Source organism: Dicentrarchus labrax, unplaced genomic scaffold, assembly GCF_905237075.1.
Source record: "Dicentrarchus labrax unplaced genomic scaffold, dlabrax2021, whole genome shotgun sequence".
NCBI lineage: Eukaryota > Metazoa > Chordata > Actinopteri > Moronidae > Dicentrarchus > Dicentrarchus labrax.
This window is the reverse complement of record NW_026136702.1, coordinates 14,152,062-14,167,655: the sequence shown is the minus strand read 5'-3', so window position 1 is coordinate 14,167,655 and position 15,594 is coordinate 14,152,062. Positions and strand designations below refer to the sequence as shown.

At 38.8% G+C, this 15,594-nt stretch overlaps 1 protein-coding gene across 1 annotated transcript; it reads right to left on the bottom strand.

Annotated features, from left to right (window-relative positions):
* Positions 1 to 11,179: 11,179 nt before the first annotated feature.
* On the bottom strand, positions 11,180 to 14,339 carry nkx1.2la (NK1 transcription factor related 2-like,a). Its single transcript, XM_051378391.1, has 2 exons — positions 13,638 to 14,339; positions 11,180 to 12,371 (listed from the first exon to the last, which is right to left on the bottom strand). The coding sequence occupies exons 1-2, from the start codon at positions 13,852 to 13,854 to the stop codon at positions 11,767 to 11,769; spliced, it is 822 nt and encodes a 273-aa protein (XP_051234351.1). The 5' UTR covers positions 13,855 to 14,339; the 3' UTR covers positions 11,180 to 11,766.
* Positions 14,340 to 15,594: the final 1,255 nt, after the last annotated feature.

Genomic DNA, 15,594 nt, shown 5'->3' with positions numbered 1-15,594 from the left:
AAAATGTTCCAAAAAAAAAAAACTGGATGGAGTTCAAGAGCAACAAAAGCAACAATCGGGTTAAAAATCTGTGACATGTACAAATGCACTTTTATGTTATTTTCTGTATTGATTTACTGTTATAAACCCCATTACTGAAGCTACTGTATCATATAGGCTACTTTAGTGTTCAGGACCAAACGTTGATGCACAATGAATCACTGAAGTTCTTAAGAAATCACTTACACACCATTGCCTGTAAATGGTCCATTTTATTTTATTTGGCCGTTTCGTTTTTATGAACAAATCAGACTCATACACACATCAGCGCTCCAGCCTTTAAGTAATTCAAAGGTATTAGAGCAAACAACTGTATGTCCTTGAGCGATTTGGAGAATTCACCAGCTTTTAATTTGTAATTAATATTGTGCAAGCAGGGACATTTTTTGGTTACGTAATATCGACAGGATATCGTATTTTTACCGGAACAGCTGTCACGTGCAGGTGGTGGAATTAGTTCATAAAGTTATTCTGAAGTAAAGGAGAACATTTTTTCTTCATTAGCTGCCGTGACTCATTCTGTACGAGTGGGAGTCAGTGTGGATGTTTCACAATAGCACGATAGGCCCTAATGATAAAACCACAAGCTCTGTTGAAACGAAACTGAACTGCAGATGACACCATGGTATTTGTCACGTTGTTTATAAAAGACCATCAGTTTATCCGTTTCAAATATCTTGTGGGTTAATTTCGTTGCTGATGGTGATCTTATGAGAAATGTTCAGAAAAAAAGATGGGAGTTACAGTATTTGCAGTAAATTATTTTGGTGCTGTCATTATTCCACAACCTGCCTTTAACTTTAAATGAGTTCATCTTCTTGAAGACAGTTATCAAAGTGGAACACATGCAATGGAGAGGTGCTGTAGCAAGCTATTCAACCACATTTTGAACACAGGCTGCTGTTGAAGACATAAATATCACTGACACTGATATCAAGTTATTTCTGTGTTTCACCACTGATGCACAATAACTGCTAATGACACATTATCCCATCTATTATACATACATACCCGAAAAAAACTCCATTGCAACAGCACTGTGTATTTTAAGTGTGAGATCACATTGTCAACATTGTCATTGTATGTAAACAAAAAAGACGTCCACAAATGTAAAGTGCATTGCTAGTTACAGTTTTTATCAGCATGGATGGGTTTAATGCTGTGAAAAGACCTATCATGATTAAATTAAATCCTTTCACTTCATTCTACATGTTCCCTGTAAGCCCTGTCATTGACACGTTTCCTCCTCTTTACAGGAAGAAAATTAATTCTGTTGTCGAGAGCCAACTCCCTCGCCATTCATCATGACATCTGTTTTTTCGGCGGGAATAAACAGAAAAAAATAAGCGAAACGAAATGAAATGTTGAGGGCTGCCGTGATGTTCATCTTTGGAGCTCCCACCGGTTGCAACTTTAAAGAGGTAAGATGGTTCATTTCTGACAAGTGAAAGAGCCTGCCCTGGGAAACTGACGCTGCTCTATGAAGATAAAGTCTCATTTGAATAAACTGCCTCCCCTTTAGAGCATATCCATATGCATGAGACTCCGAGTCTAATTGCTGTTAATTCCTGTTAAAATGATTGTGATTTATTCACATCTCACAGAGATGCTCAAGCTGTGTGAATGAAGGGAGTCTAACAGATAGATTTCCCCACAGAGTCACCTGAATCAGTTTTGATCAGTTTGAATGTATCAGATGTGGTTTGTGTTAATAAATGTACTCATATTCAAACACACCATTAAATTACGATATCATTCTGTAGATAGTAATGTCAGTCGGGTCGTTCTTCTCCACAGGATGAATCATTTTAACTTTGGTGATGCCTTTTTACTTTTGCACCACCATGAGGCTGATATTTGTGGATGAATTTCCGTAAAAATTTGGTTCCCACATTGATGTAACAACTTTGGTGGACGCTTAACATTTTATCAAGCGTCCTCAGGTAAAAATTTCAATGTGTGTAATATTTTGGTTTATGACCAAATACCTGCATAACTAAAGGAATTCCCATCAGCCTCAGTTGTACTTTCTCGTTAGTACTGGCAATCAGTGTTTAAAGGTGGACGCTGTGGGACCACCTCCTGCGACTGCTCCTGCTACAAAAATGAAGCCAAAATATCCCGGATGCGAACGCTGCCATCTTGCACTGGTGACGTCATTCAGAGCCAGAGTTTGCACAGTAGAGAATGTTGTTGGAGACGCAGTATCAAAGTCCTACCTATAAACCCGGCCAATTCAAGTCGGCTTTTTATAGCATCACTGAATAAAACCAAATTTATCAGAAATATTAATTATCTACTTTTTTAGTTTGCTCATGTCCCATCTGCTAACATAGAAGCAATGGGCTTTATGACCTATACTGCAGTCAGCCACCAGGGGGGCGAACAAGATGCTTTGGTGTCAGTTTTGGGGTCAAAGGTGCTGACTAGCAAACATTAGCATGCTATAACTCAAAATTAAGATGATGAACATGGTAAACATTATACCTGCTACACATCAGTATATTAGCATTACTCATTGTGACCATGTTAGCATGCTGACATTTGCATTTTTCTCAAAAAACTGCTGAACCTAAGTGCAGCCTTACAGAGCTGCTAACCTGGCTGTAGTCTTGTAAAACACACACACATACACTCACACACAGACACTTGTGTTAGTGCAACTAAGAAAATATTCCTTAAAGCAGCTATAATAACAAAGAGTCAAATTTTTCCCTCAGAACTATCGGACTCGGTAGAGAGCCGGTAGAGACCAAAACAGAGCTAATAGAGAGTGAATATTGGACTTACATCCACCAGGTGGACACAAAAATGACTCCAAATGAATGATAATGTTGCTCCCATTGCTGGGAGTGTAAATAGCAACTATTTGCTAGTCAGCCATAATAACTCAAAAGATGATTATATGTCAATGCTGTGTTTATAACTTCTTTCCACTTCCCTCAGGGGGTAAACCAATCAATTATTGCAGGTTTAATACTCACCTTTTTAACTAGGAATCACGACTTTGGCTATTTGAACTGTTATGGTGGGCTTTTTTGAAATGAATACTGAATAATAATTGGGTTAATACTGCAGTTTTAAACTTTAATAAGAATGCATTTTTAGCATAATTTTATAACATTGTTGCTCTATATTAGCACTGTTGTGTGAAGAACCTTATGACAAAGGCTATATAATTAATTTTACTTACTTTTAATCCTCATCTTCTGTGTCATTTAAGACAGGCATTCTCATACAATATGGAATCCACCAAATTACACCAAAACCACATAACACAGGTCTGCAAGCTTCCTCTATCATCTCTGGAAAGTTGACACTTTCTTCAAAGTCCTGCAGAAGTATTCTACGAGTTAAAAGTGTGTGTTTTTACACTGTTATTGGAGATCCTTGAAGGAAACCCAGGCTCATTAAAAAGCTGAAATTTTCCTCTCTGCGTGCTGCATCCATCTCTGTCTTTCTGAGTCAAATATCTGGATGTCAGCTCACCTTGGAGCGTTTATGATCCAGCACAGAGACATCAGGATTTCAACAGTAAATGTAGTAGGTCTCTAAGCATCTGACTGAGAAATTTTACTTACTGCAGAATCTGTGCATGAGAGGTGAGAGTCAGATTGTTGCATCCCGTTCCCTATCTAACGGCAGCATAGAGTTCATTAGACTTCCATTAGTTCACGCAGCAGCCGTTGCGAGATAATGTCCTCTAATGAGCGTGTTGGAGCTACGTGTGTGTATAAATGTGTGTGTGCAAGGGAGGACAAGCACTCTTGCGACACTGCGGTCTTTGACTTTGAGACAGACTGTAATTAACAGCGCTCTGTCCTTTTCTGTGTTATTAGCACAGCTGACCTTTGAATGCATCAGATCAGTGAAACAACACATCTGGTAAAGCTGCAGTGTTTGGGGAGAGGAGAGGTGAAGAGAATATTAAACAGAAATTGTCAATGAGAGGAAGTTTCATAACTATTGTTGCATTGTTTTGACCAAAGGGCAATATCAATACCAAGATTCTGCCTGATCATCCGTTTATTTATAGGATTTTCAATATTTATTCTCACTCATTATATAAGACTTCATACAAAATGGATGAATTTCAACTGCTTTTTGGGTTGTTGTTTTTATACAGAGCATTTAACTAACAATCTCTCTGTCACTGGCCCAAGCTGATTAGATGATTATATACTCAAGGGCCTTTAGCAGAACAGGCTCCTCTCAGCGTGACAATGGGAAACACACTACTGTTGCTCTGCTTGAGTTCAGCCCACAGTTAAAGGTGATTTAGGGATCTGGAATCCCCCCTCATTTTACTCAAGATTAAATCACATTGCACTCATTTCCCAAGCCATAAAGCCTCTTCCCTGGAAAAATATTTTTTCATCTAGGACTTGACTCCTGTGCCAGTTAGTGGTCTTGTAATCACATCAGTGTGTCCACGTTGGCCTGTGTGCAAAGATTAAAATACGTAGTCAAAAGATTTGTGAGGGAAGGGAAGAGATGGACCAGACGAGCTTAATCGCTGTTGCCTGCCAGAGATTTATCCAAGACATCGCTCATACATTGGCATGCCATTTCCGGACTTTCTTGAGCAAAAACCCTAACTGGGAAGTTATCCAAATATTTCCCCAGAAGTCAGATTAGGCCGGAAGTCTCACTCTAAATCATAATTGCTCTTGCTGTAGCTCAATTTGGCCGCTTTAATTGTTTTGCCACTTTTCTGCCTCTCACAGGCAACTTTTTTTGCTTCTGCAAGGCACTTCTGCATAGAAATAGCTTTATCAAAACCACATTGTTCATCATAGAAGGAACAAATCAATGAGGGAGGGCAAAGTCAGACTGAATGAGACAGAATATTGACTTTCTCTGAAAATCTGAACACACTGTACACTCTCAAGCCAATCCAAAGAAAAAACCCATTCAAAATAGAATCAGTTACACCAAGGAAAATGATTCAATCATTAAACAGATTTGATTATGAATATGGAAATTATTATATTTACTTACTTTTAACACTTGGAGAGTTCATTTCATTACACCATTTCCTAATGGTGGGTAACAGCTGGAGAAGACAGCTGAAATAATGACTGACTGCAGGCAAACAGAGGGGAGCGTTTGGATTGTCAAACATTTGGTATTTTATTCCTTTTCGAGCACAGTAGCTTTCTGACGTCTGGTAATATTGATTTTTAGCTTCAGGGATTTAGACAGAATTTAAGCAAAGGAAACAACTGGTGTAATAATCATAATGTAAATATTCTGCATGTAGTATAAAACAATTGTGCAAAGATATTCAACAAGTCGTGCTATGGTAATGGTGCTGTTTAAATTTTTATGACTTTCGAGGTTTGTCATTGAACTGACCCAAAGATGAGGTGGTACAGCTCACGTCTGAATTCCCAAACAGGCAAACCTCCAAGGACATCCCCATCCCCCATTTTAAACCTCAACCTGACTTTCACTCTCTACAGCTGATTAAAAGACCATTACAAGCTGGCTCCTTCTGCCAGCTGACTGCCGCTTGGTACAGAAGAAATCAGTTTTATCTCCTCCTGCCTTGGCCAGGGTCCCTGCTGCGCTGCAGCACGCTGGAGGATGCAGTTGAAATACAAAGCATCTACTAGAGATGTCAAGCTAAACTCTAACAACTCAAGCAAATGCAGAATGTCTGCAAAGTCTCCCAGACCAGCTTCTGCGTTCTTGTCATTCTCTTTTTCTTGGCCTGCATATTATACGCAGCAAGGCAGTAACATTGTCCACAGATTGACAGATATGCATACTATATATGCCTAAAAAAGTATTTGATTCCAGTGTATTACACCCCTTGAATCATAAAGTTGGTGAAGTTATAATAAAATTTACCAGAGCCAAAGCTCACAGGTAATTGGCTGCAATTTAAAGTGAATAATAAAAACCTGGGGCTGTGTTCAGGAGTGCAGTTTCACAATGATTTGGGGAAGTTTGTTCTCACACACTCTTTCAGATATTACAGATAATGAGCTCAGAGTGATGTCTGTTGAATTGACTTGTCCACTGTATTCTGCAGCATATAGAAGAATGAAATCATTGCTTTCTGAAAATCTGACTGTACAGTACTTATTCAGAACACCTCATTGTAATGAAGAGAAAAAAGCTTTGAGTATGCAGCAGTAGCATTGTGTGTGTGTGTGTGTGTGTGTGTGTGTGTGTGTGTGTGTGTGTGTGTAGGTGCAAATATCTGAACTGCTGCCATTGTGGCTTATAAATAAACCAACTTGGATCCTCACTGCCACCACTAGCACAAAGATGCTCTGGATATAAGACCGATACATGGTTAAAATGTTGCACTTGCAATTGGATCACTTGTTATGTGCTGTTTTTAGATTGTAAGAGTTTTTATGTTTTGATTTGTTTTGATTGAACAATAAAATCCTTACTTTGGATTTTATAAATTAAAGTGAGAGGGATATAAATGTGTTTTGACAAAAATTCTATTCTTAAGTCAAGATCCACCTAAAAGCTTTTTACTGTGCTTTTAATAACATCTTGCAGTCTTCCTCAGTCGATGGAGTTTGCTCAGTTGTTATTGTCAAGGTCATGATGACAAAATAACTGTTTCCATGACAACTCAGTCCACCTGCAGAGGAAGATTTGGAAGGTTTGACAGACCCGGATAAAGCTAATGGAGTTATTTATTATTTGTTGTGGGGTTTTGTTCATTTTGGACCCAGTTCTTAAGGTCAACAATAAAATTTCACTGTTATTTTAATTGTAGTTCTACCTGCTGTTCTCTGATTGTTCCCTCAGCTCCATGAAGCATTTTAGCATTTTTCAGCTCATTGTTTTTGTTTTACAGACCACACCCTCATCTCAGTCTCAGCACTCTCCTCTGCGTCATTTTCAGAAAGCAATTGTTTTCAATGAAAAGTCTTGCTTCCTGCCCAGGAACAAACGACAGACGAGGTTATCAACTAGTTGGTGAATGTACTGGAACATTAAGGCTGCTAAACAGGAGTCTCAGGAGTGGGTGGAGACCAAAAATAAAGCTAAAAGAAGAGTATATCGGAATATGACTCAAAATAAGCACCAATGTTGCTCCATATTTGCTGAATGTATAAATAGGTCACCATACCACCTTCACAAGGCAATTATGTGTCAGTGTTAATGCAGGTTTAGGATGGTTTAGATATAAAATTTAAATGAGCAACCAATCAGGCACTTGACCTTTCTAGGATTAAATCAGCATGAAAGCCTATTTTCATCAAGCTGAGTCAAGGACTAAGTGCTAATTGATGTCTAATATAAGTGAGTAATCATAAATAACATATCAAGATAGATAAAACGTTTTCATAAATTATTAGAAGGAATAAGAAACTGGCTGTTGTCAGTGAGTACACATGGTTGTATCTTTATAAAACACTCACACAATGATCTACCTGGAAACCTCTCTTCTTCTTTCTTTTTTCACCTCCCAACCCACCACCCGCTCTTCCCATCTGACCTGTGAACCTCAGTGGAAACGACGTCAGTCCCTGTGGATCACCACAGCTGAAGATAGCACAGACACACACACACACACACACACACACACACACACACACACACATACCAGGAAATCCTCAGCTCCATTTATTTATTCAAGCCTCCTACTCGTTTCTCTGCAGCAGTTAAGTACAGCGAACATAGGCTGTAGATGGAATTTTCTCCCCATACCGCACACACACATGCACACACACACACACACACACACACACACACACACACACACACACACACACACACACACACACGTAGACATGAAAGCACTGTTACTATTAACATCTGACCTTGTCCCAGAGCATTCTCCAGCATGAATTTTAAACAAGCGCCCTCTTCGCCCAGACCTAAATGACCCCCCCTCAGATGCCTTGCAAAATTATTCATCACATTGTCGTATAACAGTTGCCGCAAGCCAAAATATGGAATAGGTTCCTTATGCCGAATTTTCAAGAGTATTGATCAAAACTGTCAAATTCTTCGGCTGCATGCCAGGCCTTGTTGGAATGAAAAGTATCACAGGGGGGCATTCATATGCATCACTCAGAACAAACAAAACTAGATGGAATACCAAAATTTTATTAATGTGTGTTGTGCATATCTGTAAGAAATGCAAAGGAATGCATATGTGAAAGAGGGGGAAAGAAAGACATAGAAAAACTAAAATTGTAGCTACACAAACACCAGAATTTCAGCGACAAGTTGACATTGGCCAGGTTTTGACAGCAGTGAGAAAATTCCATCTAATTGAAGGATGCTTGTCAGCCCTCTAACCGTCAAACTGATGTCAGGAGAAAATTACCTACCAGAAATTCTCTGTCTGCTCTCCTCCTGTCTCTTCCCCCTGCAGCACTCTCACTGTCTGCAGATATAGACAGAAGCCGCTTATTCAACCAGTGTATTGTAGATCAAAGTAGTGAAAGCACAACACACTCTTGAAAGATCTCAACTAATGACACTGGCTTGACACTGGGTTTGAAGCTCTCCCATCCCAATCCTCTGCACTGATCATCCTGGCTACCTATAGCTGTTATACCAAATCTTTCTTCTGTCTGCCCTGTTCTGCTGGCTGGCTTCTCTGAGCTCAGTGGGTGATACATTACATCAGTCATACACATCTACTAAACATCGAGGCAGAAACAGATGTAAATTAAGTGTAACAGAAGAGTGTACTTCCTAGAATCATACACCGATTACGCCAGTAGTGCCAGAATTAGCAGGGGGTATGCAATTAACTGTGGTTGCATAGCTCAATTTTTCTAATTTCCCTCTCTGTAAATATGTGCATACATTCCCCCCTGAAAATGCTCCTCGACAAATTTGCAACTTATCCTTCATTTACTGTGTTTTATTCACACATTATTACCAGAGCAGGAATGAGTGAATGCCTCATATATAAGTTTATTTCACTAGAAAAGAGCCTCAGTGAATTACAGTCAATGTGAATATGAAAATCAATTAAGGTTCATAAAACTCACAAGACCAATATGACAGATTGCTATATAACAGAATGTATATATATGTACCAAAAAAAGTCTGGTCTTTGGTTAATGTGCAATATTCTGCTTTATTCTGTCACCAACAAGATTTAGCTTATTATTCATTATTCATTACACTTCTGTCATATTCTGTAGCATACGTATACATATCTTCTATGTATTGTATTATAATGTACATACTTCAGACTCCGATTTGTGGTCCTTGTCAACCTCTCTTTGTCCAATGTTGTCTGCCAGCTGTCACTTAATTTAAAGGCAATAAAAGCCCCCAAAAATATATTTTAAAAAGTTATTTAAAACCAGATACGCAGTATGTTTAAATTCTTTGAAAATGACTAGTAGTAGTGACTAAATAAACTGTTGACACTGATGATGATTTTTTTTTTCTTCCACTACTGTCTGTCTGCATATAAACTGAGATTATGTAGAAAGAAAGACAAAAAGAAAGGGAATGGTGACACTGTGTGGTTGTATAATGTAAGTGAAGGTAATAGACTCACTATAAGCAGCAGTTAGTCCTTCATTTAAAAGTGACTTACTTAAGTAAAACTACATGAGTATTAGTATTACTATATTAGTATAAATGTACTTCAGTATTAAAATGTAGCTCCTTACTCAACAGCCCATTTATATTATTCATATATTGGTACCACTTTCTAATAAGGAACTTAAGGGTTTGTAAAATGTAACTAATGGCTTTATTATTACTATTGCTTTATAGATCAGTTATATGCCATTAATGAGTTGTTAAGTTGTTTTATGGAGATTGTGGAGGATCTATTGGCAGACATTTAATATAATAATCATAGGTATGTTTTCATTAGTGTATCTGATAATAAGAATTGTGGTGTTTGGTTACCTTAAAATGAGCCGTTTTAATATAATCTCTAATCAACCTATTAATAATGTTTATTAGTTGTTATTAAATCTATAGATTTTGGTCCAGATGCTGCAGTAAGTAGTCAGCTAGAACCGATATTTTTACAATAACAATGTATCGAATGACAATAATAAAATATGTGACCGTGTTAAAGCTTGTAGTGATGAACCTACAGAGAATCATCACTCAGATCTCAAACCTCAAAGATACGGATAGTTATCTAGCTGATGAACACAGTCAAGCATTTAGCAGCTAAATCAACACATATGTACCTCAGAGATTGGTAAACAGAGCTAAAAAAAGAGTGAATATTTGACTTACCTTTCTCAGGTGGCCATAAACATGACTCCAAGTGAAAGTTAATGTTGCTCCGTAACTGGATGTGCCACTGTTTGCCAACAAGTTCACCATAACAGCTTAAAAGGTGATAATAAGGTCATTGTTGTGTTCACAACTTGTTTCCACTGCCCCCAAGTGGCCCTAAAAAATCAGTTGTTGTAGGTTTAAGAGCTAGCTAAAAGACACAGTAAATTTCCAGCTGGAAGAGGATTTTCTACAATCTGGCAAGCCAAAAGTATTTGCTGGGATCTATAAAACAGTTGTAATTGACTTATTATCCTTTAATAAAGCTGTTGGTTGCTGCTTATAAACCTATTGAAATAGTTTCTTGTAAGAAATTGGTGTCATTCTCTCTAAAATATATACATTTGAAAATAAAACAAATTGGTGCCTGTATATTACAGGATTATTATACTGAATACATTAACTTGGATTTATATAATGTTGGGTAGTTAAGACAATAATGATGCAGAATATTATCAAATCATCATCAACTTTTATATATTGTGTATCTGCAAAGTAACTTCAGCTGTCATATAAATATAGTGTATAAAAATGTACAATACATATACCAAGTAGTACTTGAGGAATTGTACTTTGCCAGTGTGTAGAACAAATATGGTACTGTTCTAAAATGAAATAATGTTTAGTTGAAGGTCTCGTTTTTATGTTAGGCTTAGATATTAGACTTCCTCTCATATAGGCTTCCGTCTCTGGTCATTAAGATCCCTCTTGCACTAATTCTTGGTAGAATCTCAGCCTTGTTGCGCAGGAGATGCAAGTTCAATGGGCCCTTTGACAAGAAAATGATCTACCACGATTACAAACCTATTACTGATGCAACATTTAAATGTCCCGCAATTCATTCTCATTTGAAATGTTTTTACTTTGTAATACATGAGCCACGCACAGATGTTTTATGTTTTTTTTAATTAAGTTACACTGATAATGCTGTATAAATGGCAGCAGACGTAAGCTGTGCAAGCCCGGGAGAGGTAGAAACACAGCTGGGTATTGGATGGTTGCAATATGCCACAGTTTGAGACAAAGACAATGCAGAGATGCAGAAAATGATACTGTATGAGCTGTCAAATACACAGTGTGAGCAGGTGTTTCAGCAAACAGACAAAGGACAGACAATGAGTGCATAGTGGTGCAGTCTTTTAACAGAGCTATAAAGGAGCACTAATGTTTGGCTCAGTCACAGATCACTTATTTGGCCTTTTGTTATGATGTTCAAGTTTTGGAAAAAGTCCATGACAAAAGATTAAAGACAGTCAACAGCTTATTTGGAGGTTTATAAGGAAGCTTTCAACTTCTTTAAAGGTACCCCAGTAGGGAAAAATGGTAATGGTACCTGACAGGTGCCTCCTTTTCCCGTCAGTTTGTAGAACATGATATGGCATCAATGCAACAGTTACAATGATTCTGGGCAGTAGGCTTAATGTTCAGTTGCTTTTTTGTTCCCGTAAAGATTTGTCATATCAGTCTTGGGTTCTTTTATAGATGTGGATTAAAATAAGTCGGCTGGACGAAACCACTGGACATGAAGGGATGCAAGAGCCCTCCAGTGGATGAAAGCGGAACAGCACCGGCCGTGTGAAAGATCACATTCCCAGAGGTGAAGTTGGGGAAAGTTTGGTGGAAGCTGGCAGGGCTTGACCCACACGTGGGTGGGTTTGGACTGACATTGACCAGGGAGTTGGAGCCGGGCTGCAAGGTGCTGTCCGCCCCGGGGTTCTGCTTTTTCCATTTGGTCCTCCTGTTCTGGAACCAAATTTTCACCTGGGTTTCGGTCAGACTCAAGGACAGGGCCAGGTTTAGTCTCTCGCACACGGACAGATACCGAGTTGTGCGGAACTTGTTTTCCAGAGCTACCAGTTGCTCGTAAGTGAATGCTGTTCTGGCGCGCCGTGGTTTGGCACAGGCCTGCTCTGGGCGCCGCCGCTTGTGCGGTGATGGGTCCTGCAGGGAATCTGACTCTCCATCGTCCTGCTCTCCTGTGAGACAGGGCTCTGTTTCAGCCGGAGGGGAGAGCAGAAGAGGGTCTGTATCAACTGCATGATGCCTGGAGGCTGCGGAGGGTTCATATCCTGTCTCCTCCCCTGTGAATGAAGAAGAAGAGTGAGCTCACATCCTGTAAACCTCTGCAGCATTTAACGGATAATATAAGGAATTGTCATATTAGAGTCATATTAATTATTTTTCAGTAAAACATTGAAACTGTAGGCCTCATCCACCCATATCTAAAGCAGCTGAACATCAAGGTTTGGCTTCCCTGATGGTTTTTAAAAATGTAACTGATTAGTTGACTGAATTTTCACAGCAATTTCCAAAACTACATTTTTGAAGAGATATCTAATATTTGATTGGACCTTTTGATGTCTGTGTTTTGAGTAATAGGCCAAAAAGCCTAACAGCTTGATAAATGGACTAAATTGGTCGTGGTGCTGAAAGGACAGCTCCTGACAAGACAGAAGTCATGTGTCAAATATCAAAAGGTAAGAGAGTTTTTCCTTCATTGTGCAGTGATGTTCCTTTTTGAACTGCAGTTTAAATACCAAACACAGAAGGCCTAAAGTTGACATCTGTAAAGTGTTTGATTAGGATCCGTAGGTCGCTGGAGCATAGAGTCAGAGGAGGGGGAGACTTGGTCACTAATCCTTAAATAATTTATAAACCACACAGCGCCTCAAATGTCATGTTGCGGAAAGAAATCCCGTCTAAATCCAGCTCCGCCACCTCAGCCATGACGTGCTAATGGAGTTTCATATTTGCGGGTGGGTCGATAAATGTCATCTATTTAAAGGGAAGTTTTAATCGAACGATATTTAGGATCAGACATGGATGGGGTGTGAAGTTTGTACCTGCAAGGTGCTAGAGGGAGATATGCAGGATGCAGTAATGGGATATCGATCAAAGCGCGCAGAGGCATCCTCAATGGGACGATTTAAACAATTATCTAGCCTGCCTGTCCCAGTGCCAATCACACGCTGGGGCTCTGGGAGCAAGCCTTTGTGGCTTCCTTGAAAGGAAACGCAGCCTTGGAAATTAAGGGAAGGTCATACAGAGATGACAATAAATCTGATAGAAAATAGCGTCTCACTTGCTGGTGTGTAGCCTGGAGCTACAAAGGTTTTGTGGTGAGATTTCACAATTTAGATTGTTTATTTTATTCATGCGCTCTTAGTTTATAATGTTAAGATATGAAAATGTATGCATACGCATTTATTTAAGTCTGGATGTTTCGAAATAATTGGTATATGCAATAAAAAATAATGATAATCATCATAATAATGATGCTAAATAGTGACACGTAAACGTTTAATCCACAGGCTGAATCATATTCTAAAATTGTCTGTTTTCTCTACCTGATTCCGTGCGCTCAACTCTGAAGTCTCCGCCTGCGGTGCTGTCCGAGTCCAGACTTGTTCCCTCTGCATTTGGCACAGGAAACTTCTCCGCGATGATCGAAAGTTCATTTACCCTTTTGCTGTTGAATTTCTTCGGATCCAATATATCAATTATAGAAAAGGAAATCTTATGGCTGGACGTCATTGTCACTCCACAGTCCTTGGGGTCCAGCATCCTTTATCGAGAAACACCTTTAAATAAGGGGAAAGGGCTGACGTGCGTAATTACGCGTGTGGAGAGGAACTTCTCATAGTTTAGCCTACTTCTTGTCTTCGAGCTTCATCAGACCGGATCAGTGGTGATGATCCCTCGGAGTTTGGACTCCTCTGCTTCTGTCTATCAGTCTTGCAGCGTGAATGAGATGACCGGAGCGCGGTCTTTAAAGCGTCTGTCCCCCCAGTAGTCTCTCAGCCAGACACGTGACACAAACACTATTAGTGTTTCACACGACCACCTAATGCGCTCAAAGCATTTGTCGATAATCACCCATATCATTCAATTCAATAATCCACGACCCGAGAGTAAATTGGGCACAGATGGCACTTGATCCATATCAGAGATCGCCCCGTCTCCCCAAATTGGACTCTTTTAGAAGCGTTACTATCAAGAAGGGAATATTCGTGTCCCTTGAGCTGAAGAAAAACTTTCTCTTAATCAAAACCAAACGGTTTCTGCCTATTGACTGCTGGCTGTTCATGGGAATGTTGCATCATAACGATTCCTATTAGTACAAATAAAAACTTTTTATATTAAGATGTAAAAATATAAACGCATTGGAATTACACTCTCCATTTTTACGGCGTCAATATTGAATGCAGCAGTAAATGTTAAACACAGATGTTAGTAGATGTGCAATAACTGAAATAAAAAAGCATTGTATGATTATTTAGGAAGATATGGTGTTTTCATTAACACTTTAGATGCGGTGAGCTACATTTATAAGATAATTCAGTAAATACAGCTATGAAGACAACTAGTGCTTATGGCCCCTCTATCCATTAGATGTTTTACTTACTCATAATTGCACGTCCTCTGTTGTTCATTTTATATATTTATTGTTGTTGTTGTTGTTGTTTTCATGAAACCATGATAATAATATCAGTATAGCATTTCTAATATTATTTGCACTGCATTGCACTACGCAGCAGCAACTTTCATACAGTTAAATAACAGAAAATAATCCTTGGAATGGCAAGGTTTGCTGCATTTTGATATGGAGAAAAGAGTCAATACCCCATCTGTTTGCACTAGCATTGAAACAATCGATACCAAATGACTTCGACTTGCTTATTAGAGAGAACTAAATAAGGAGGACTAAAAGTATCCGGGATAAATCACTACTCTAGATGCTTCTTTAAAGCATTCACAGCTAAATTGCAGGTGTACAATGAATACAACTGATTGTTTTCTCACCTAAGGTGATAGATTTATATTCACAATCAGTCGGCTTCCAAGTCTATGCTATTAGTATTCAATATGAAGTGACATAGGGTTGTTTAAAGCTTGATGCCTGGTGATGGCTAAAATGGTGAAACCAGCACAGGATCAATATTCTCAGCAGGTGTCCAATACAGATAAAACCTGATGGCTACAGACAGTCGTTTTGGATACTGGAAGGCCAAACCAGTAACTGCAACAGAACATGAGGGCTTGTTTGATGCTTCCTTTACCTCCTCGGTCCTTGAACCTGCTAAACTATTTGCATTGTCAGTTATTGCTTTTTATCAGATTAATAATTTACATTTTTATAAAACTAGAATCAGTTCAAATAGGAGGTAAAAAATTTCTTTTTTCTAAGGATAGCTGTGGTGTGGTGCTTTTTTTACATTAACATATTTTACCCTCTAAGTCTGTGAGGTCTACATTGTGTGTGGATAAGACAGACAGAAGGCATGAGGGCCTTTTCTCTGTTTG

Coding starts and splice junctions, on each gene's coding strand:
- nkx1.2la (XM_051378391.1), bottom strand. CDS start 13,854: ATGCTGGACCCCAAGGACTGTGGAGTGACAATGACGTCCAGCCATAAG. Junction 12,372..13,637: donor AGTTGAGCGCACGGAATCAG/GTAGAGAAAACA, acceptor CTTCATTCACAG/GGGAGGAGACAGGATATGAA.